Genomic DNA, 22,592 nt, shown 5'->3' with positions numbered 1-22,592 from the left:
CCAATAAAACTTTTGTTCTTATTCTTGATTTTTTATTATTTTCATCGACAATCCCAAACTGGAGATCTCTCAGACCAAGCATACTCTTCTAAAAAAGTCTATACTGAAAGTTGAACACTGTCCCTTGGGGGGCTTCACATGGCACCAACACAAATGGAAATACAAGTATTAAATTCTGAGGGAAATGAATTATTCTCATAAATCCAGAGTATTTATTAACATTTGAGATTACCACGAAAAGACAACCTTGAAAAGCCCCCAGGGTCGGGGAGGGCAGAGCTCTGTGGTAGAGCACGTGCTAAGCACGCACGAGGTCCCGGGTTCAACGCCCAGCACCTCCGTTTAATTAATTAATTGAACAAGCAAACAAACCTAATTACCTCCACCCAAAATTAAACCTAAAACAATTAAAATTAGAGAAGTCACCAGCCTGAGTCCACCAGTGAAGCCCCAGCCCGGGCCACAGCCTAGGGCCTCAGATGCCCTCACTCCCTAGGTGCACACTCACCATCTCCGGGCCCCACCAAAATGCTGCAGGTGCCGTGAGTGTGATGTGCTGCTGAGAATTAACTGAAAGCAAGTCTTAGCTACTCACGCAAACGGCTCTGGTGACCACTCAGGCGGGAGCCCAGGTGCGGCAGCAGCATGTCCCTCCCACGCAGCGCACGTGTGCAGACTGGACGGCCGCGGAGGCCACGGCAGCCCTCACTCGGGCCTAGCTGTCGGGGCCGGGGTCGGGCCAGCCCTAGCCCGCCTCCTGGCAGCACAGGAGTTGTCGTCACGATGAAGCCCGTGACCCCAAAGCCCATCAGGGCGACCTTTTAGACACGAGGTGTCAGAGTTTCTTTTTGTAAATGAAGAAAACGTGACTGACTACAACGTGACACACCTGAAAAAGTGAACGTTACCAGCAAGAGAGAAACGTTCTTCAAGGACCAAATTCCAGTTTAAACTGACCACGCTTCACAAAGCCTCCCCAGCATGGCGGGGCCAGTGAGGCGAACCTGTGGGGACGCACTTCAAGGGTCTGAAGGGAGCAACCCTGGACACATCCAAATGCAGCCGTGCAGATTAACAGAAAATGCTTCCAGGAGAAAAGCAGGAAAGTCTGGCATCTGTTTCACAACAAAAAGCCCTTCTTGAGACTAGAGGAGTGCAGCGCAGCGAAGGCCAGAAAGCACACGACACCCGTTACTCGCGACTCACACGTCTCTCAACCGCCCGTCACTTCTAAACCGTCAGCCTCTGCCTGGCGGCCTCGCCTGCCTTTCTCTTTCTCCTTTTTTTAAAGGCAAATGAAATCAACTTTAGATTCAAATCTTCCAATAATTTCTAAAAGCTATTTCTGGTCACAGTGTATTCTTTAAAAACTTCTCAGAGGGGAAAAAAGTAATACAGAAGACACACCAATGTTCAAATAATTTAAAACAAAAAAGCAGATTTAATGCAATAACAACATTAATCTGAGGATAAATAAATCCACAAGCTTTAAAGTTTGAAAATTTTTTCCTTTCTTTGCAGAGAGAATGGTTCTCTGAAAGCACACAGGACTGAAGATGTCAAAACAAAATGTAACGTGGCAGGATCCAGGCGAAGTGGCTGGTCCTTCCTGCTGCCCTCCCGACACCTGCCACCAGCCGAGGGACAGTTTCCCTCTAACGCAGGACGAGCGCTGGCCTCAGGAGTAACTGGATGGTTTGTTTCCTGAATCATCCTCTTGTGAGCCCATGCTCTGCAAAGGAGGGAGAGGCAGTGTTCACGGCTGCCCTGGTCGAGGGCTTCCCACCAGCACCCAGCACCCGCTCCTCCAGAGGACGTCACCCTGAATGCGACTCAGGGCAGGCCACCCCAGGGACCCCGACACGTCCCAAACACTCCCAGCCCGGAGCCTGAACGCTGGCATTAGTCAGCACTCGTCTGTGAACTTTACTCCTGGGATTTCCAAGAGCTCTGGGAAGTAAACACTCAACCTGAAACCAGGCTCACTTTCCTGGTGGGCCCCAATCCTTCCCCACCAGGGGCCCCGCACCTTCTGCACAAACTGGGGGTTCACGGTGATCTCCTGGTCCATGGCCTTCAGCCGCTCGTCCAGCTCTATGCACTTGAGCATCTGCGTGGGGGACGGCAGGTGAGTGCGCCGGGCAGGGCTCAGGGCAGTCACACCCTCCAGCCTAGACCACGCACACCAAGCGACAGGCTCGCAACCTGGAGGCTGCACGGGTTTTCCGGTCAGAGTTTGTTGGATTCAGAATGTGAACACAGGACAGTGCTGTCTGTTAGCCAACAGCCCGGCAGGGCCCGGCGCAGCACGCCGTCATCACACGCATCGGCGTCTTCCGCGGTGAGGCCTAGAAACGCTCACATTAAGGGGCGTGAAGACTAGACACCATTTCAGGGGACAGTTCCCATCAAGTGAGTCACCAAAAAAACCTTCCAGTTCTCGAGTTTCTTAAAATTTTAAAGTACCAACCAAGGACTGTGGAGACACCCTGTACTGGCATGCGCTGCCTGTAGGTTTCCTAGTGAGACCTAACGTTTGGCCCAGTCCGTTTCCCTGATCGCAGGTGGGAAACAGACCGCCCACACACCCCCAACCCACGTCCAGAACCAGAGGCGCGCAGCACAGCACCCAGCAGAGGGCGCAGAGGCGCCACGGCTGCTGCCCAGCGAGACCCTCGGGATGGCCTCCCTCTCTGCCGCCCACTTCCTCAGAGCGAGGTTTCCTGACCTTCCAACCCGGAACTCCAGACACGGCTCACCAAAGACACGAGGCACAGTGCTGTAAGTGACGGTGGGGTGTGGACAAGACTGTGCTAATGACAAGACCCTTCAAGTGCTCCGGGAGAGGAGCAGGCTGCGGCGAGCGGGACGAGAACTCCAGCCCACCATCTGCTTGCAGCCACACATCTGGCAGTTTCAAGCAGTCCATTGCCAAGTTAACTTTCTAGGAAATAAAATGTTCTTAGAAATGAGTTGGGAACTACTTGTATTTAAAACTAAAGTGGCCCTGGAACAGAGGCAGCGTCTCAGGTGCAACATGGCAAACGCCCGGCAGGACAGCCTGGGGCTCGCCCTCACCTCCTGGTCGATGCTGTGAAGCATGGCGGGGTTATTGTACTTCTCAGGGTTATCGTGGAAACTGACCATCCCGTCCTTCTGATTAATACTTGCAAAAATCTCGCCATCTTCTATCTGTAAGAGAGAAATCAGGAAAGCAGTTTAGGCTTGAACACTATGTGAGTATGGAGTGTTCAAATACAAACGTCACGGGGAAAGCAACCAACCAACCAAACACGTATGTGTATTTTAAGTACCACCTGTTTATTCAACAGGTATTTATCAAGCACCTATTATGTCCTAGGTGCCGGTACAGATGCAAAGGGGTCTCACACACACACACACCCCTCCTTTCATTTTTCTCAGATAAAATTCACATAATGTAAGTTAACCACCTTAAAGCGAACAACTGGGTGCCATTTCTTTATACTTCAGATGTGCGACCACTGACTGGCCTTCAGCCCCGTGGATCTGCCTGCTGGGGCATCTCACAGAAGTGGAACCACACAGTGTGCGGAATGTTTTCGAAGTGTCTGCATCTTCAAACAATTTCAGTGAGATATCATTTACACTGCACCCTTGCGTTTTAAAAACTGAAACCCTATAGACTGGGAGTTCAGAATGTGCAGATACTGACAGGCATATGTAGACTAGATAAAAGAGATTATACTGTGTAGCACAGGGGAATACACACAATCTGGTGGTAGCTCACAGCGAAAAAGAATGAGGCAATGAATATATGTATGTTCATGTATAATTGAAAAATTGTGCTCTACACTGGAATTTGACACAGCATTGTAAACTGACTATAACTCAATATAAAAAAAGTAAAAAAAATAAAAATAAAAAAAAAAATGAAACCCTAACACACTTTCATTTCAGTAGGAACAATCTTCTGATGCTTCAAGAAAACTCTGCCGCCAGTGCTGACTCCAAGGCGGCGCCAAGGTCTGCGGTCTTCGCTTGCGTGAATGACTGGGGATTTATTTGATTGACCCTTGTAGCCAGAGCCTGTCCATGAAGGGAAAAAGTAGGAAGCCAAAAAATCCCAAACAGGTTTGCTGTTCCTAACAAATTACTCCACGGGTGACAGCAATGAGTCCACCGGTCACAGTGGAGCCGAGCTGCCTAGAAGGGACGGGTGCTACTTAAGGAAACAGACGGCAGCCTGACACACTGAACTAAAGGCGTGAAAGCTGTGTCTACAAGAAGTGAACGGAATACGCCAAGAGGAAACGCAGGCCTGGTTCACCACAGCAGCGCTCTCTGTGACAACTACCCCTGGAAACAACGCGAACGTCCTCGTAGTGAGAACAGAAAGCTTTACTCACCGTGGCCCTGAAACGAATAAACCACAACTCTATACACAGTGCACGAATCTCATAATGTCGAGCAAAATAAACTGGACCCAAAATGTGTGTCCTTTCATTACAGAGCTCAAGAGTAGGACACGACTGAAAAAGATGTCAGAGGTCAGGAAAGCAGCCACCTCTCTGGCCACAGGGAGGGCTGGGGCAGGTCTGAGAAGGCTGCACGCTGCACGGCTCCTACTGCGTGACGTTCTGGGAAAGGCAAAACCGCGGGGTCCGTGAGACCAGGGGTGGGGGCGGTGAACAGGCGGAGCACAAGGCAGAGCAGTGATGGTGACACGTGTCCCTGCGCTGCGTCCAAACCCACAGCACGTACAGCACCAAGCATGAGCCCTGGTGCGAACTTTGGGGTTTGGGTGATGACCACACACCTGCTGGTGCAGGTGTAGCCGCTGTAACAGACGTTCCATCGGGGGGGGGGGTCCCAACAGTGGGGGAGGCTATGCATATGGGGGGCGGGGGATTTGTGGGGCTCACTGTACCTTCCCCTCAATTTTGCTATGAACCTCAAACTGCTCTAGAAAAATAGTTTAATTAAAAGAAAAGGAAAATCCCTGCCTTTCTAAACTTTACCTCTCTAGGGACAGGATTTTCCAAGCTGTGGCAGTGCTAACATTGTGAGCCAGACGATTCTTCGTGGGGTCTGTCCCCTGCCCTGCAGGGTCGAGCAGCACCCCTGAGCCCTGCCGCCAGGGGAGCAGCACCCCAGCTTGACAAGCAGAAGCGTCCTCAGACACTGGCCCTGACAAATGCTACGTATCCCCTGCAGACGAAACCCCGGCTGAGCCAGAGCCTGTCCAGGCCTGTCCGTGTCGGTTGAGCATTCCACTGGCCGTGTCCTCGCCACTCGCACACCCTCTTCCCTCCCGCCGCTGGGCAAGACCAGGGTCCAGGGTGACCCACTCGGCGGAGCCCTGGGATAGCACATGCCCCCTGGCAGGCACTCAGAGGCTGGTGAAGTCGGACGGGTTCTGTTTGTCTGGGGGGTGTTCCTGTTTTGAGGGTGAGGCTGAAACACCTCCAGGCACTGGCAAGCTGAACCACAGAAAGAAGGCGCTCCGTTATCACAGCTGAAAGTACTTTTGTCACTCCTAATCCCGACGGGCACTGCCCCTGAGACCACGGGGGGGGGGGGCGGGGCGGTCACTGGGAGGAAAAGGCAGAGTGCCCTCCGCACACAAGGAGAGTGCCTGCCCTGGGCTGAGGACCTGGGTTTGCTTCTGGTGGCTCAGGTCAGAGCCACGCCCTTTACATCTGAACAGGCAGGGAGATCATGCTATTTCAGCTTGGAGTGTTGCCATGTAGTCATTTAACCAAACTGGGGAGCGAGCATGTGAAACTGGGAAGCGGATGGGATGTCAGGTGTACTGGAGACGTCTGGACGTCGAAGCTGGGTCTGAGCGCGGTGCGTGAGGGCTGAGGGCTCGAGTCAGGCCACCGTCACCCGGCTGAGCTGCCGGGCTGTCCTGGGGCAGCAGGGCTGGGCTGGCCCTCCGGGAGGCACTGGTCTGTGCCCTCGTCACCAGCCAGCAGGTGGGCAGCGCTGCTCGGTGCCTCTGTGCACGTCGAACACTTCATGAGTGTTGCAAGTGGTGCTTACGAAGTCTCCGCCAACGAGAACACAAACAATGAGCACAAACGGGACACAGCCGTGCACACGACGTGAGCACATGTGACCCGACAACGCCCCAGACTGAGAGGAAGTCAAGAAACACGCCCAGTGGACGTCCCCTTTCTCCTGCTTTATATTTTCCATAATGAACGCCTGCTACTTTCACAAGGAAAGAATCCACGAACTTCTGAAAAATGTAAACACACTTACCATGTGCAGGACGTACTTTTCTGCCTCCTGAGGCCCAGATAACTGCACACGACTCGCCATGTCTTGCAACGACAGCGTTAAAAAGGTCTGAAATTCAGAAGCTAATCAATCACAAGTAGAAGCACTGACGGAAGAAACTGCATTAAACATGCAGAGTTGCACTGAGCCACTGAAAACTGCTTTTCATGACTATACAAAACAGTTCTTTGCTGTGCAGATGACCTGAGAGCTTCCTAGGGGGGTGATGACGTGAGACAGAAGCCCGCACAGGCTTCCTGACAGATGCACAGGGCCGCCCCCAGTGGGAGAGGACAGGAGCCTCCATGTGCGACGGCGAAGCCAGGTTCGCCAGTGCAGCACAGTCACACAGAGGACCGCTCTGCGGCTGTGGAGGGGTGACGACGTGAGAAAGGGCCCGAGCTACGCTTACACTAAACACAGAGGAGGAGGCAGGGCAGGGCCCACAGTGCTCACGCCTGCGAAGGGAAGGGAGCCTGCAGATGAGCGGCACACGCGCGAACGATGCGCTCGCAGGTACCCAGGTGACCTCCAGAAGGGGCTCAAGAAACTGGAATGCTGGCTGCCTCCGGGGAAGAGAAAGGGCGGCTGGGGTAGAGGGACTGGCCGGAGACTGCTCTATCTCTGAACTCTGTACCATCAATGTATCACCTTTAAAGAATATAATACTGGAAAAAAACCATATTTATCCTTCAAAGTTCAATGCTAAAACGTGTCAACAGATGAGGGGTTCAAAGGAGACCAGAGCTCACCGCAGGTCCACCTGGGACCGCGTGAAAACACCCCTTCAGGAGCACACTCAGAGAGCGAGCTCCCTTTCTAGGGCAGGTGGTGACGGTCACCACGACAGCAGCTTCTGAGCAGGCACTCGAGAGAGTGATGCTGAAAATTCTGGATAAGCTAGTGACCAAAAACTACACATATACTTTAGTTCGGAGAGTAGCACCCCCCAGAAATGAAAGTATTGTTAATTGCAAGAGGTGCCCAAGGGCTTTAACTCGATGAGGACTCAAAAGAGAGCATTTCTAAACACACAGAACTATCATGTTTCCTACTTCACAGTAAGTAGGAACCTCCACACGCACGCCTGTCAGAAGAGGGCTGGCCAGCAGAGGACGAGCTCCTGAGCAACACAGTGCGTGAGAGGTCGCCAGGACACCGGCTCATGCTGCCATGGCAACGGTGACAGCACCGAACCAAGAGCAGGCGCAGAACACGGGAGTGTCTACACCTACAGGAGGGGGAGGGGATCCAGAGAAACGCCCACCGAACATCAGTACGGCGCAGGCCTGACCCCACGTGATGACCCCTTGCCCACAGCTGCCCTCCAGCCAGCCATGCCCTGGGACATGCCGCCAGTCCCCAACACCGACACCGGCACACCTGCTGAGACTTTTGAGAGCTCCTGATTCCTCTCCTTTTGAATCAGAACGAGACTGCCTGCCAGGCTAGACCGTCCTCGCCTTTCCCCTTCTGTTACTCTTCTCGGGGACACGAGGCCACACCCTGCAGCGGCCCCGCCCCAGCAGGCCCCCAGTCAACAGTGAGGCAGCACGCACAGGACCCAGGACACTGGTGGCCGCAGGGCCCTGCCCAGCCCTGGACTGACCCTCGTGTCTGGGCAGCTCCTGTTCTGGGTTTATCTAGCCCACAACAGAAAGCTGCACTCCCCACCCGGGCTCCTCCCTCCACACCATCACCTTGCTCCACACGATGGCCCGAGGCTGCCGACCTTGCAAGACAGCCACTGACGTTTGCAGTGATGCCGACTCACGAGATTCCTCAAGTTCTAACTCTTCATTTCGCCTTTATCTGCCACTCTGCAATTTAACGCTATTTTCAACAGTGCACTGTCTCGTACCCGTTAACGTTTTGATTTTTCATCTGAACTCCCAGCACTAATCTCCTGCGTACAGGTGTGGCTGTTTCCCAGGGGTCCTCCTGGCGGGGGGACAGGAGTTTACCTAGAGCACCGGGACAAACAGAAAACCCTGTGGGGAGCCAGGCTGCCGGCGACCTCGAAGCTCTCAGGGCCGGGCTTTCCGGCCTGTGGGTCGCGCTGGCCTCGCTCCGGCTGACAGCGGTAGCCGTTCCAAGCTCTCTAGCTGCCTTCTCTTCCTCCTCTTCATTTCCCTCCTACAAGCCAGCTTTACGACGCCTCTGCTGATCTTAGTCAGGAGGCCACAGTTACTCCGTCCAGCACGCCCTCCTCGGCCCCCCACCAGCCTCTCCAGGCCCTGGCGCTGTCAGAGCCACCATTGTCCCCCCACCGCCCCAGGGCAGAGGGTGTGCGGTCACCACGTCCCCCAGCCCTGAGCTGCTGCCCCCCCTCCTCCGCAGGGTCCTACCACCTGCGGCCCCACCTTCCTGGCTCTCGGGGCTCCGTTTCCCTTTACGCTTTCCTGTATTGCGTGAACCCTCCGTAATAAGCACATTTCCTATGACCAAAACCGATCAGGTTTACTTTCATCGTGAAAATAAAAACTACACAGGCTGACCTCCCACAGCTGAACTGCACGTGGCCATGTGACCCTGGCCTGAGGGCACACATGCCCACGCAGAGGGCAGGCCAGCTCAGAGCGTCACCCTCTGCCCCCAAGGCTGTCTACCTCTCTCGGGCTGCCTTCCCTGCCTCCCAGGCAAGCCACGTTGCCTACCTGTCCTCCTTGTCACCTGTCCGCTTCTCAAATCCCCTGCGCTAGACTGAAACATGTACGTCAAAGTCTAAGAAACGCGCCGAGTCCTCAGGACTGCGACCCTGCCGCACCTCATCCCTGCACCCGCTTCCCGAGCACGACAGGCGCGGGGAGACGGAGGCCGGGCGTGGGGCGGGGGGGTGGGGGGGGAAGGCTGGGCGCAGGGGAGGCAGGGGCTGGGCGCAGCCGCCCAGCAGCCGCACCTTGGTCAGCCTCTGGATGTTCTTCTTGTACAGAGAGGACAGGCACTGCTTCACCAGCCCCATGTTGTTGTCGCGGGTGAACGTCTCACTGTGCTTGGTCACCAGGTTGCGCAGCTCCGAGGGGTTGTTGGTGGAGTAGACCTGTGCCAGCTCGTGGTACGCGTTGCTGAGAGGCTGCAGGTTTGAGGGCAGGAGGAAACCAGACAGAGTCAGGAATGAAATCTGAACAGGAAGCAGAACACACAGCACCACGTCTGGAGCCAGTACACGGACAGCCCTTCATCCTGCTGCCGCCTGACGAGCTGTGACTCACCCAAAGCAAACGCCTGCTTTAGAGACTCACTGTGGAGCAGTTTATTGTTGAAAACCCACAACCTTGCAGCAGAGCGCGAACCCGGAAGGGCACGCAGGGCTTTTCTCCCCACCGAGCCCCGATTCTTCTCCGGGAGCTGCACTGGGAGGCAGGCAAGCACAGCCCAGCTCCCGGGCTCCCTCCTGCCCCCCACCCCGCAGCACGCTGCGGTCAGAACGGGTACAGGCGATCCCAGGGCCGGCACAGGCCTGAGGGAGCTGGGCGGCCCTGAGGAGCACAGGCAGACACGGCCCCAAACCTGTATCTGTTCCGAGCCTGTTTGCTCCCTGCCATCGCTGCTGTCGCCACGAACAAACCACTGCTCCCGCGGACGGTGCCGCGTCAGGAGGATGCCACTTCATAAAAGTGCTCCTTCTAAAACGAGTCACTCGAGGGCCACGGGGACAACCCGCCATGGGGCCCAGGGGACAGCTCACGTGCCCCCTCCCCCACCTGTGCCTCGGCAGCCGGAGCCCCAGCCACCACAGGGTCTCCTGGGGGGAGGACGGCACTGGCTGTCCTCAACAGACAGCACAGGGGTCTTCTCACAGGGTGGTTTTCAGAGATCTCTGGAAATTCTGAGTTTTGTACAAGGAGGATCGGCATAAGATTGTTCTCAAAATGACTGTGACCTCAATGTAAAAAACAAAAACAAAAAACCATGAGCACGTATGACCAAAAAAGAAAAAATTAAGTCACGTCCTCAAGTGAAAACAGAGGCTCGGTGAGCAGAGCTCGGGGTCCAGACAGGGGAAACCCGCCGCCCGGGACAGAAGGCAGCAGGGACCCGCCAGGCCCGTGGCTGTGACCCCAGCAGATACCTGCTGCCCGGTGCTGCCGTCGGGCTGGGAGGGAGAACGGCAGACCCGTGCACAGCACAGCTCCGCACACAGAGCACGTCACTGAGGGGAGCAGCTGCGCCTACACCTCACCTTGATGAACCTGCCCACGATCTGAGACGTGTACTTGGGCAGCTGCTGCACCTTGCCGAGCAGTATCAGGGAGACCAGGATGTACTTCTTGTACGACTCCAGCATGATGTGGCTGACGGCCATGGCAGGGGTGGCGATGGCCTGCGGGGGGGGGGGGGGGGGGGCGTGAGGGCAGCGCTCCCCACGGCGAGCCAAGCGCACGGGGTGCCCTAATGAGCTTCGTATTTCATCGACTCACCTAATTCACTTAACTTAAAAAAGAACTTAAGCAAAATGTCCTATTATTTTTTGTAACACCTTTACTGAGACATAATTCACAGGCTATAGACTTTACCCTTGGAACACACACAATTCACTGGGCTTTGGTGTTTTCCCCACGTTGGGTAACCGGCACCACTCCTAATTTCAGAGCATTCTCACCCCCTAGAGAGAAGCCCCAGACTCCCAAGCAGCCACCTCCCCTCCCCGGCCCCGCTCCCCTCCTGCACAGCTCCCAGATGTCCTCACCCAAAGGGCACCGTGTGGGCTCTGTGAACGGCTTCAGTGGCTCGTTTTGGGGCTCACCCATGTGGGCGCCCCACCCCACTGTACGGAGAGACCACGTTTTGTTCATTCAGTGAACGGGCACCTGGGCTGTTTCCACCCTCTGGCCTCAGGAATCCTGCCACTGTGCGTGGACGCTGGCCCTCTGCTCCTGGGCGCACTCCTGGGAGTGGCACTGCTGTGCCACGTGGAGACTGCATTTAACCTGCCACACCCTCTGACACCCCCACCGGCAACCACCAGGGCTCCAAATTCTCCACGTGCGCATCAGCACTCACAGCTGGCTGTCTCTCCAGTTTCAGCCATCCTGCTGTGAACTGACATCACACTGTGGTTTTCATCTGCACTTCCCTGATGCTTTTGGCCACCTGTATGTCTTCTTTGGAGAAATGTGCATTCAAATCCATTGCCATTTAGAAGTTCTAGTTTTTCTATTGTTGAACATAAGACGTCTTTGTATGTTCTGGACATAAGCCTCATCGGAATCGTGGCCTGCAAGTATCCCCAACCCATCTCCATCCACTTTCTTTCACGTGGATTTATGAAGGTTAAGAACTGAAAACCACCACAACCAAATCAGCCCAAATATTTCAAACCGAAGCCCAAGACGCTGAGCTTGGAAGGCACCTCTCCTGAGAATGACTCCACAGAAACACTCCTGTAAGCGCGTGAGGGTCTGTGCAACACTGCTTTCTGAGGGGGAGGTAATGAGGTTTCTTCACTGAGTTCTGCTTGGTGGAGGTACCGGGGATCGGACCCGGGACCTCTTGGGTGCCAAGCATGCGCTCTACCACTTGAGCTGTACCCTCCCCCTCTGCAACACTGCTTTCACAGTGACCCACCTGGGTCTGCTGAGGGGAACACCGGTCGGGAGCATGGAAGCTCGGTGCATCTGCGCTGCGGTCTGAGGACGAAACTGCTCTCACTGTTTACTTAATAAGGCTGAGATCTGAATTTCTTCCAGTATATCCTTCTTTTGGAATTTTTTTTAAAGCAAAAAAAAAAATCTGCCTCGCCTTCTGAAATTAAGGCACTAACACCATCTCTAACCAAGGCACATCATCAGCACACAGTGGCACAACGGAGGCTGACACTGGATAGTGCCTGTCATCAGGGCAGAAGAGGGAATTACCAGGTAAAAGTCTATCTCGAAACACAAGAACTGTTTTGTTTTTACGTCCTCACCACCTGCGCTAGATGTTTTCTAAGTGCACTGCATTCTGGCCCGTCAGTGCCCACCCCCCGGCTATCCCAGACCAGCAGTGTTCCACGGGGAGTCTTCTGGGCCATGAAGCGATACGGCAGCCAGTGGCAGCCAAGTGTGTGTCCGCAGCTGTCTGTGTGCTCTTAACTTAAAGTCACCTGGAGGGTTTCACCTGACAAGACACATCCTTTAGTGACACTGCCCCTGCCCACCAGCACCCTCTGGTCAGCTTCCCCAGGCGCCCCCGGCAATGCCTGTCAGCCCCACCCACTGGGGCGACGCCCAGTCACGGGCGTGGGGGTGCGGTTCCACGAGCATCTCAGACAAACAGTGAGTTCCTCGAAATCTTGGGGTCTCTTTCACTCCCTCAACAGGTGCTCTGAACAAAACAGAACTTATGAACATCTTACGTATTTGTCATATAACACTGGTTTTAGCCAGTGCCGTGTGTCTTTTTCCAGGCCCTGAGTGAGCACCCAGAACCACGGAGCCCGTCTCATCGCTCGGACGCCCGGGTGCGAGGGGCCTTCCACAGGGTCCTCCTTAATGTCCTCTGAATCACGAGCCGGGAGGACATTTTACTCGGTAAGACACCTCGAAGGCCGGTCCATTCCACTCTTCCCCAGAAGCTCAGACCCCAACCCTCATCAGACGGAGTCAGTGGCAAGGTTGGGACCAGCCCACTCCTCCCTCCACTGCCCCACTCCCCTCCAGGGCGGGCGACCACTGGTCACCTGGCCACAGAAACAGACTGAAATCTGAACGGACCCTCACCCCCAACCCAGGCCGGGACCCACGGCTCCAGCCGCGGACATGCCAGTGCCCATCCCGGCGGCCGCAGGGGCCCTGGAGGGCCACTACCTGCTCGTAGAAGTAGAGGGCTCTCTCGAAGTCCTTAAGGCCGGTGTAGAGCATGCCGCCGTAGTAGTAGTAGCACAGGAAGTGCCTGGCGTCGTACGCCCCGTTCTCCTTGCAGATGTCCATCATGTCCACGTCCAGGTACGGGAGCGCAGGCTTGAAGCACTTGGCCAGCAGACACAGCTGCGGAAAACGCAGAGAAATCAGCGCTCTAGCCGGACTTGGCAGGCTTCAGCAGAAGGAGCGAATTCACACGTTCCAGAAAGTCCTCTGTCTTACATTTACCGACCACGTTACTCCGCTTTCTGAAGCACCCAGAACAAGACGGCGCGGCGCACCCGGGCTGCTCACCTGGCAGAGGTCGGCATGGACCGAGGTCAGCTGGTTTGTGTTCATCTGCATCTTGTCGATGGCTTGCCTGAGGACGCCGATTCCTCGCAGGGGCTGCGGGAGACGACACCTCCTCAGCTGAGGCCTCGGGCAGCCGCGCGCTGGGTCCTGTGCTCTCGCCGACAGCTCCCTACGCAACAACGGGCGGTCCCCCAGCCCCTCGGGAAGCTCCCCTTCCTAGTCAGTCGAAAACGTTTCCTTAAGCTGCTTATTGTGACACTTAGAGTAACTCAGTACGATTTTTTTAAACCATAAAGACTCTTTTCTACAATGAAGATCAATTATCCAAAGCAATTTTATGTTCTCAACAGTTCATTATACTTTACAGCTAAACAAACAGAAGTTTTCCAAGTGATTCACAGCAGCCGAGACCTATGCTCAAGAAGCCTGTGGGGAAGGACGCTGGCATCTCCCACAGGGCGGCCTAGGCACCACCTGCACGTACTCGCCAGCACCCCTTGCCTGACAGTAACTCACTGCTGAAGGCGACACCACAAGTTACAGGCAGATGGTCCTCCTGCCCTGACCACGGACAACAAGCCTCGAGGGAGGCACAGCTCGTTTCTGGAGAGGAGCTGTGACGTCAGATAACCGGGTAAGTCACACGTCTCTTCCAGCAAAGGCTTGTCGGCTTTTTTAACCCTCTCTCTCTGTCACCATCTATGCCGCTCTCCTACAAAATGCCATCCGGCTCTGTCTTCAGTCTCTTCCACACCACTAGTCTTACAGCTCAATTTCAAATCAAAAAGAACCTTGTGTCAATGTCACAGAAAAGAAAGAAAAGAGTTTACCAGACCGAGGAGACTAAAGAGACACCACAGTGCGATGTATCCCACAATCTGAGACTTTCTCGTGTCATAAAAGTCATTAGAGAAACAACTGGGAGAGCCTGAATAAGGTCAGAGCTGCTGAAGGTCAAATCAAGGCTCATCTCCTGGTGCTCATCACTGCACTGCGGTTACAGGGGAGAACGTCCTGATTTTTAAGGAACTCACATCGAGGTCCTTAGGATAAGGGGCACCAGGTCTGCCACTTCCTCCAAAGGCTCAGGAAAAAGAGAGACAAGAATGAGCAAGAGTGGAAAGCCAGGTGAAGGGCACACATGGCAGCTAATCATACATGCTGACAACCTTCTGTGCAGCTAGAATTATGCCATAAAACAAATTACAAGTTTTAGCGAGCAAACGGAAGAGCTGCCTGTGACAACACCAAGGGCTCCAGAGGGCAGTTCAAACACAGGCGGCGGCCACCCCACCACCCCAGCACAGGTCTGTGCGGCGAATGCCCGGGCTCTGTGGGGACCACAGACACCATGGCAGGACGCTCAGGACCCAGCCGTCACCTAGCAAGCCAGTCCGCGGCACACGTTAGGTCACGTTAAATGGAACTATAAATACTCGAACAACATTCTTACCTGCTTCCTTTCCACAAGTGCATTTGTTAGCTGATGGCAAAGCCCCGCAACTGGATGTAACAATAACAGAATATTGAAAACATAAATGACTACAGGGCAGAGCACATCCCGCGGAGAAGAGGAAAAGGCTGCTCCACTCACAGGTGTCCGTCGCGTAGCGGATGTGCTCCCCGTTACAAGTGCTGATGAAGAGCTGGACCTGCGAGAACAGCGTCTCGAAGTCGGGCACGCTGGGCATGGAGAACTTCACAAACCTGCGGCAGAGAAGACAGCCCTGTCCTGACGGCCCCAGGGGAGGCGCGGAAGCCGCTTACTCACAAGTCCATCCTGCCCAGCGCCCTGTGACTTTAGAGGAGTCACAGTGCTTTTACAGCTGAAGAACCAGAGTCCATGAGAGTCTCCCGGCCCGGTTCTTTGCACAATCAAGACACAGAACACAGGTGCAAATAGAGGTTAAGAAAAATAATCTTATAAAATAACAATTTTTACCCAGAGCAATAAGGCAAGAAAAAGAAACAGAACACACCCAAAAAAGAACAACTTACAAAAAAGAAAACTCCACTAAATGAAGCCAAATATCAGATCATCTAATACTCGTGCAGTAACTGAATATAAACTTTTAACCAATTAAAAAAAATCTTCCTCTGAGGTCCAACGTGGCCAGCCACTGGAACCCCCCCCCTTCTTCCCTGCCTGGGGGAACAGCCTGGAGGCAGGGACTGAAGCTGCAGACTGGCGGGACCACGGCTCAGGTGCGAGATGCTGCCCCAGGACTCAGGGTGCTGGGTCCAGCGGGGAGGCAGCGCTGACGGCAGGCTAGGAGGGAGCGCGACGGTGAGAGGGATGACGAGGATGACCCAGCCCAGGCCACTCGGCATGCGGCCGTCAGGAGCCAGCGTGAACACCCTGAGGCGGCGAGGGGGCAGGGAACAGGTTTCGGGGGAGAAATCACAGAAGCTGCTACCGCCTAGACACTGCTTCCAAGTGAACTTTACGCTCCTTTTTATTTCAATGAACAGCTGTAACTCATTTCAAGAAACATGAGCTGGAAAGCATTGCCTCATCATCCTCCGGTCCTCGCAGCGCCACCTGCGCAGGTCCCGTGACAGCACGCCTACTCACACCCACGCCCACGCTCTCTGGGATCACAGCGTGTCCACACTTGGGCTTCGCAACAGGTCGCTAAGGCACTGAGATTTCCGTTTTATAAATAAAAATAAGAAGCCCAGGGCCCCACGCCTAGTAACCGGAGGAACAGAGATTCAAGCCTGGGGGCCCGGAAACAAGGTCAGGGCTGTTCCAGGTTCTCTCTGACAGCCACGCGGGGGAGAACGCCTTACAGCCTTGAATGTTCTCACACGCACCATCTCACCTGACGTACAGCAGCGTGCAAGCTGACGTGCACATAAAACATGATGCCTGCTCTTTTAATCAGAAAACACAGATGGCAGACACCCTTAGCGGCCAGCCCCAGGTGGCAGAACCCTCTGCAGAGGTGGCCCCAGTCCACATCTGTGCTGCCCAGGGGCAGTGGGCAGGTCCTGCGTCCCTGAGATGTGGCAAGTGCAGCTGAGGAGTCGAATCCTGACGTTCAAACAGGCACACGTGGCTGGCAGCACCATCCCGCAGAGCACAGCGCAGACCCTCCACCCTGGCTGTTCCGCCTGTCCACACTCTATTCCTGACACACACCTCTCAGGAACCCCAGGGTGAGTGAAGCCAGACCTCACCTGAGGCCAGTTTCTTCTCAGTTTATCTACATTATTTCAACTTTTGTGGCCACTATAAAACCCCAATTTGTACTAAAACATCAAAAGGAAGAGAATTCAGCTCTCCAGTGCACAGACTCACAAGAGTTCCACAGACCAACAGAAACAAGCTGTATTTAACTTGGTCTTAAAATGGCTTAAACTTGCACATCAACGACTTCCATTTTTAAAAAATGCCGCCGCCACCACCACCACCACCACCGAAAAAGGAAAAACCCAGCTTGAACTTGTCCGAAGGGAATCTGAAGCAAGGCAGTTTGGCTTGTGGGTAATTGCTCCCGTCACCCAGCCTGTTCCATCACTCCTCCCTATTCCCTTTTCAAATTAGAAAAGTGGAGAATCCGACAGATTACATGGATCAAAGTATTCAGATAAATGCAAACCTAGGGCCCATGCCTGAGGTAGCCATTCCTTTTTAAAAAATAAATTTCAAAATCTGTATAAACATAAGACTTAAAAAAATACTACAACAAAATATAAAAGCAATGGTCAGCTGGGATGAGTAAAATGCAAGCGTGACGCCGTGACTTTCGTCGTGCAGAAGGGCCCAATGCTGTTTACTTCCTACACCAAAAAATAAAGCCCACAAGTGCGCGGTGCTCAGTCCCAGCAAGCACGGAAGCGCAGAGGAAGGGGCCTCACAGAACGGCGAGGACGCCCAGGGAGTGCTCCTGCACGTCCAGAGCCCCGAGCACCGTGTCCAGATGCGACAGGTTCTTCGCAAGGAGCTCCCCACTCTTGTTGATCAGTTCGCAGAGCTGCGTCATTTGCCCTGGAAAACAGAACAACACTACGTTCAGTTACCGCATTGACCAAACCAGAGAAGTCAAGTCTCGGCTTCATGCCTCCGACCTGCAAGGGCCTGAAGATGACTTCTCGTGTCTCCTTCACTGCAGGGGATGACCAGGAAAGGCCAGAGGTGCGGCACGACCTAGCCTGCGGCCTCCGCACAACTCCCCACTCTCCTCCGGCCCCAAAGGTCCCCATTCCCTCAACTCCCATTTCTAGGCCTTGAGCCAGAAGTGCACACGCCACCATCACCACCCCCTCACCTCCCTCCTGGATCCAAAATGCCACCAACTATGATTTAAGCTGCCTGGGAAGCCTCCAGCTCCCTTCCCTCCCTCCCCTCCGCCGTGATGCAGAGCACCATCACTGCCTGTCTGGACCACGTCGTCACCTTCCAAGGGCTCTGCCTTCTCCATCTCTCCTCCAGCCCACACTCCATCCTGGTACCTGCCTGATCCTTCTAAAGTGCCAATGCAATCACCTTACTCTCCAGGCTTGAGGACGTCCAGGCGTCTCCCAGGTCTCACTCACCAACTGTCCCACGACCTCTCACCCTGACACCTCCTCACCGGCTGCCCTCCCTCCACCCGCCCCACACTCCTCTTCAGTCAGCCTGGGCCCCTCCCGGACTAACTCGTCCTCTGGGATCTCTGCTCCCCTGGGACCATGATGGCAGGTCACTCAAGTGGACAGACTGGGTCCTCTCCGGCTTCAGAACACACTGCTTGCTTAGCAGCTGGTCTCTCCCCTAGTCCACCACGTGACGTTTTAACAACTAAAGCACAGAATCGATGGGGCCAGAATCGGTGCACTGAGGTAGACTCACCAGTTCCCTTCCCTTGACAATGGAATTTCCTTTAATTGAGGAATAGCTGATTTACAAAATTATGTAAGTTTCAGGTGTACAAGATAGTGATTCACAATATTTAAAGGTTACATCTCATTTATAGTTACTATAAAATAGCAGCTACATTCCCTGTGCTCTACAATATATCCTTGTAGCTTATTTACTTCACACGTGGCAGTTTGTATCTCAATCCCCTGCCCCCATGTGGCCCCCCACCCCTTTCCTCTCCCCACCGGTAACCATGAGTATCTTCTCTAAATCTATGAGTCTATTTCTTTTTTGTCATATTCACTAGTTTGCTTTATTTTTTAGATTCCACATGTAAGTGATAACATACAATATTTGTCTTTCTCTGATTTAGCTCACTTAGCATAATGCCCTCCAGGTCCATCCACGTTGTTGCAAATGCCAAAATTTCATTCTTTTTTAAGACTAATATTCCATTGCATACACCACATCTTCTTTATCCATTTATCTGTTGATGGACACTTAGGCTGCTTCTGTATCTTGGCTGTCGTAAATAGTGCTGCTATGAGCACTGTGGTATGTGTATCTTTCTGAATTAATGTTTTCATTTACTTCAGATATATACCCAGGAGTGGGACTCACTGGATCATATGGTAAGTCTGTTTTTAGTTTTTAAGGAACCTCCATACTGTTCTCCACAGTGGCTGCATCAATTTACATTCCCACCAACAGTGTAGGAGGGTTCCTTTTTCTCCACATCCTTGCCAGCATTTGTTATTCTCTGTCTGACAGGTGTAGGTGACGTCTCATCGTGGTTTTGCTCTGCATTTCCCTGATGATCAGCGATGCCGTGGACGCATCCGTCGTAATGGGCTACTCTAAGGACAGAGACCACAGCCACACTCTACACTCCCAGGTCCCAGCGCTGTCTTTCTGGTGGTGGTGGAGGGTACAGTATGTCCCTGGGCACTAACCCCGAGTTGCCTCCTTCAGTAGTGCTCTTCCACACTGTCAACTTCAACTAGCCATACCAGCTATTTCTATTTAGTAGCTGATGGGTTTTTTTTTTCCTATTAAAAGGCACTTAAGTAGTATAATGCTTAAAATCCAAGAGGCTGTAGCTAGGAACTTAGATCATTTCTACTCCAGAGTTTCTTACTACACTTTTTAAATTTTTACCAAAAATAAAGGAAATACTCCATCAGTGTCACACTCACTGCAAAACAGTAGTAAAGCCCATGATCTCATCAGGCATACTCTTTCAGGATAGCAACACAAGTTGACCTGGGAAATGCCAACACACCATCATTTTAGCAGAGATCTCACTGGCAGGAAAGAAACTACTTTCAATTAATTTGCTCCCCCCCTTTTTTTAACTCTCTACCCTACACTTGCAATGATCTTAACCACCCAGAAATAAGCATTTCCATCCTTTATTTCCCAATTAAATAACCTAACCTGAGTCGAGATCGAAGAGAAATGCAGGGTCACCTTGAAATCGTAAGGCAGGTAACTCGGGCAGGCCAAGGGGAGAGCAAACCTAAGTCCCACCAGGTGTATCTGAAATGAGCCCAACCAGCCCGGTGGCCGACAAAATTTCCTCTAACCAGAGAAAGCTGGAAATTATAACACTCCCTGCACTTAATGTTCACGTTAGAAAATTCTGAGTAAGGGCAGAGGAAACAGAAACTCGACATTTGCTATTTGGGGAGCATGAGCCTCAGAAGCCCGGGGCAGTGGGAGTGTCATGTGTCTCTGCCTGGCAGACTGCTCCAAAAGCTGTGTCTTGGACAGAGCACATGTGCAAGGCTTTTTCACATCAGAAATCCTGCTTGACTGACGCTCACAACCACAGCCCTTGTTCTATCCTGTAAATAAGCAAACTGACCCAGGGAAATTAAGTGACTCGCACACCAAGTGACTAAGACAGGATTCCAACCCAAATCTAAGCACACTGCACCCCAGGACGTAGAAACTGAGGTCTGGGGCACAAATGAAGGAAGGGATAGCTTCCTCACTCCTGCAGACCGCAAGTCTATGCCTCAGCTGTGAACCTAACTTGTCGCAGCAACGTGGGAACCGGGACAGACCCGCTGCACTGAGCTGCCCACACTCCTCAGATAACCTCCGGACAGCGAGGTGGACAGCACCTGCCGTCGTCACACGTGGAGACAGGGCTGGAAAGAGGACGGGTGCCTGTCCAAGGTCACGCAGCCCCCAGACTTTACGGCTCCGCCCACCCCGTCCTCACACCTCCGTGGAGCGGGGACATTTCTATCTCGCAGATGAAGAAACAGGGAAACGGACAACTCAGCAGCAGCCAACTGCTTCAACTCTGCGCCCAAGGCCTGATGCTCAGGTGATGCGACGGCATGAAAATCAGGGGCCTAAGAGCACCGGTCACAGCTCTGCCCCCAGGAGGGACCTGCAGGCAGAGCCCGGGGGGCCGCGCGCGCCGCCAGGTCTGGAGGGGCGGCCGGGAGCCGGGAGGGTCGGACACCGCCGGCGGCGGCGGCGGCGGCGGCGGCGGCGGGCGCGGGGCGGGGCGCGGGCGGGAACGCAGGCCGGGGCCCGGGCGGAGGGGCGGCCCGCTCGCGCTCGTCAGCCCCGCCCCCAGCGCCGCGACCCTCAGCCCAGCCCAGCCCGGACGCAAGCTCGGGCCTCGCGGGGCCTCGCGGCCCGGCCCAGCGCCTCACCTTGGGCCGAGAGCTGGCGGACGCTGTTGACGAACTGCTCCAGTGCGGATGCCATGTTCCCGGCGGCCGAGCGGCAGGGGCGGCGCGCACGGGACGAGGACCGGCGACCCACCGGAGGGCCTCGAGGGCGGTGACGTCACTTCCGCCTCCGAGGCACCGCGAGATCTTCGCGCCTGGGCCGCTAGTACTGTTTCCATGGAAGCAGTTCCGGGGACGCGGCGGCGGAAGCCGCTGTCTCTTCTTTCCCTGCTCTGCGCACGCGTGAGCTCGCTCCCGCCACTTAGCGGGGACGGCGGACAAAGCGAGGAAATCAGGTCTTAACTAGGCACGTGTTTTCCGGGTTTGTCCGTTTTCCACCTGGCCGGATCCCTGCAGCCAGGCTTCACTGCCCCCTCTCCTGAGGCGTTCCTGCGACGTGCGGGAGCAGAGCCTGCGGCCAGACCCCTTTCGTGCCTCTTGGTCGCCCTGTGACTTCGGCCGGCTGCTTGGCGTCCTCTGCCTTGCTTCCCCCGTCCGTGCATCTCACGATGCGCTGCACCGCATAGAACACCTAGTGAGAGCTGTGTCTTCATTCAGGAATCTGGAACCGACCCTCCCTCCTCCACCCGACTCCGGAGCACTTTGTTCCTCTCGCGCGGACGCGTGTCTCCAGAAGCCACCCCTACGCGCTGCTCCTAACTGGCATGGAGCTCCTCGGGCTGCAGCATCTGTCTTACTCATCTCTGTTCCCTCTTAGGGTCTGGCGCAGGGTTTGGGCCACAGCGGGGAATGAGTAAAGAAACATGTATTTTATTCTTCATCGGGGGAGGTTATAGCTCAGTGGTAGAGCGCATGCTTAGCGTGTATGAAGTCCTAGGTTCAATCTCCAGTACCTCCGTTTAAATAAACAAGCCAACCAACCTAATTACCTCTGCCCCTCATAACATCTTCCCGAAGTGGAGAGACAGGACAGTGAGGAACAGTAGATAATACGTGGGAGGGAAGCAGCGTCAAGCACCGGTGTAAAGCCCTCCCACGCCCTCCATGTCTGTCTGGAGAGCCACGCGAGTCCAGGGACCCAGACTTGGATCTGAGCGTGGGAACTAGGGGGGTTAAACCTCACCTGCTATCACCAGCCCCCTCTGGCCACCCCAGGCATGTAACTTAGGCTAATTCACTCTGAGGGAAGGTCAGGACTTCTGTGAAAGCTCTACCCTGCAGGGTGGAACAAGGAAGCCCCAGGCACAGGGGCTTCTGGGTGCCTCCTTGGGGCGCAGGGGGGAGCAAGATTTAAGAAGCTAGTGTCTCAGAATCCAGAGAAGAGAAACAGAAAGAAACCAGTCCTGTGTATCACTAGATCCCTGGACCCAGTCTTCCCTGAAACAACCCTACCTCTCTAGACCTCTTAGCCAAAATCTGACCAACAAAGTCTCCTCACTGTTTAAGCTTTCATAGGCTAGATTCACGTGGTGTTTTCTCTCCCGCGTAGGCGCACGCATCCTGAGACAGCCCTTTAACTCCACTCTCCCCACGACAACCCTCCAGGGCAGGTGTTATCGTGGGGGTCCTCCAGGCTGTTCACAAACATTCCCTTTCTCTTCCTTCCACTCCCTTTGAATTAGGGGTGACTGTGTGACTTTATTTGACCAATGAAACCCAGGTAGCAGCAGCTCGTACCATTTGGGA

General features: G+C 54.2%; 1 protein-coding gene across 4 annotated transcripts; it reads right to left on the bottom strand.

The window, feature by feature from the left end:
• Positions 1–1,412: 1,412 nt before the first annotated feature.
• On the bottom strand, positions 1,413–21,084 carry COPS3 (COP9 signalosome subunit 3). Of its 4 annotated transcripts, none has more exons than XM_032499038.1 (12): positions 20,928–21,084; positions 17,271–17,400; positions 15,001–15,113; positions 14,860–14,909; positions 13,407–13,622; positions 13,059–13,238; positions 10,451–10,591; positions 9,167–9,340; positions 6,250–6,336; positions 3,079–3,192; positions 2,030–2,110; positions 1,413–1,732 (listed from the first exon to the last, which is right to left on the bottom strand). In XM_032499038.1, the coding sequence occupies exons 1-12, from the start codon at positions 20,980–20,982 to the stop codon at positions 1,679–1,681; spliced, it is 1,395 nt and encodes a 464-aa protein (XP_032354929.1). In that variant the 5' UTR covers positions 20,983–21,084; the 3' UTR covers positions 1,413–1,678. The 4 variants fall into 4 exon arrangements, with proteins under 4 accessions (XP_032354929.1, XP_032354931.1, XP_032354930.1 ...); XM_032499040.1 differs by having other exon boundaries at positions 13,407–13,499; XM_032499039.1 differs by lacking the exon at positions 6,250–6,336.
• Between the last annotated feature and the right edge of the window lie 1,508 nt (positions 21,085–22,592).

The sequence above is a fragment of the Camelus ferus genome, chromosome 16 (assembly GCF_009834535.1).
Source record: "Camelus ferus isolate YT-003-E chromosome 16, BCGSAC_Cfer_1.0, whole genome shotgun sequence".
In the NCBI taxonomy this organism is placed as follows: Eukaryota; Metazoa; Chordata; class Mammalia; order Artiodactyla; family Camelidae; genus Camelus; species Camelus ferus.
Note: the sequence above shows the minus strand (reverse complement) of the source record. Positions and strands in the feature narration are given on the sequence as shown.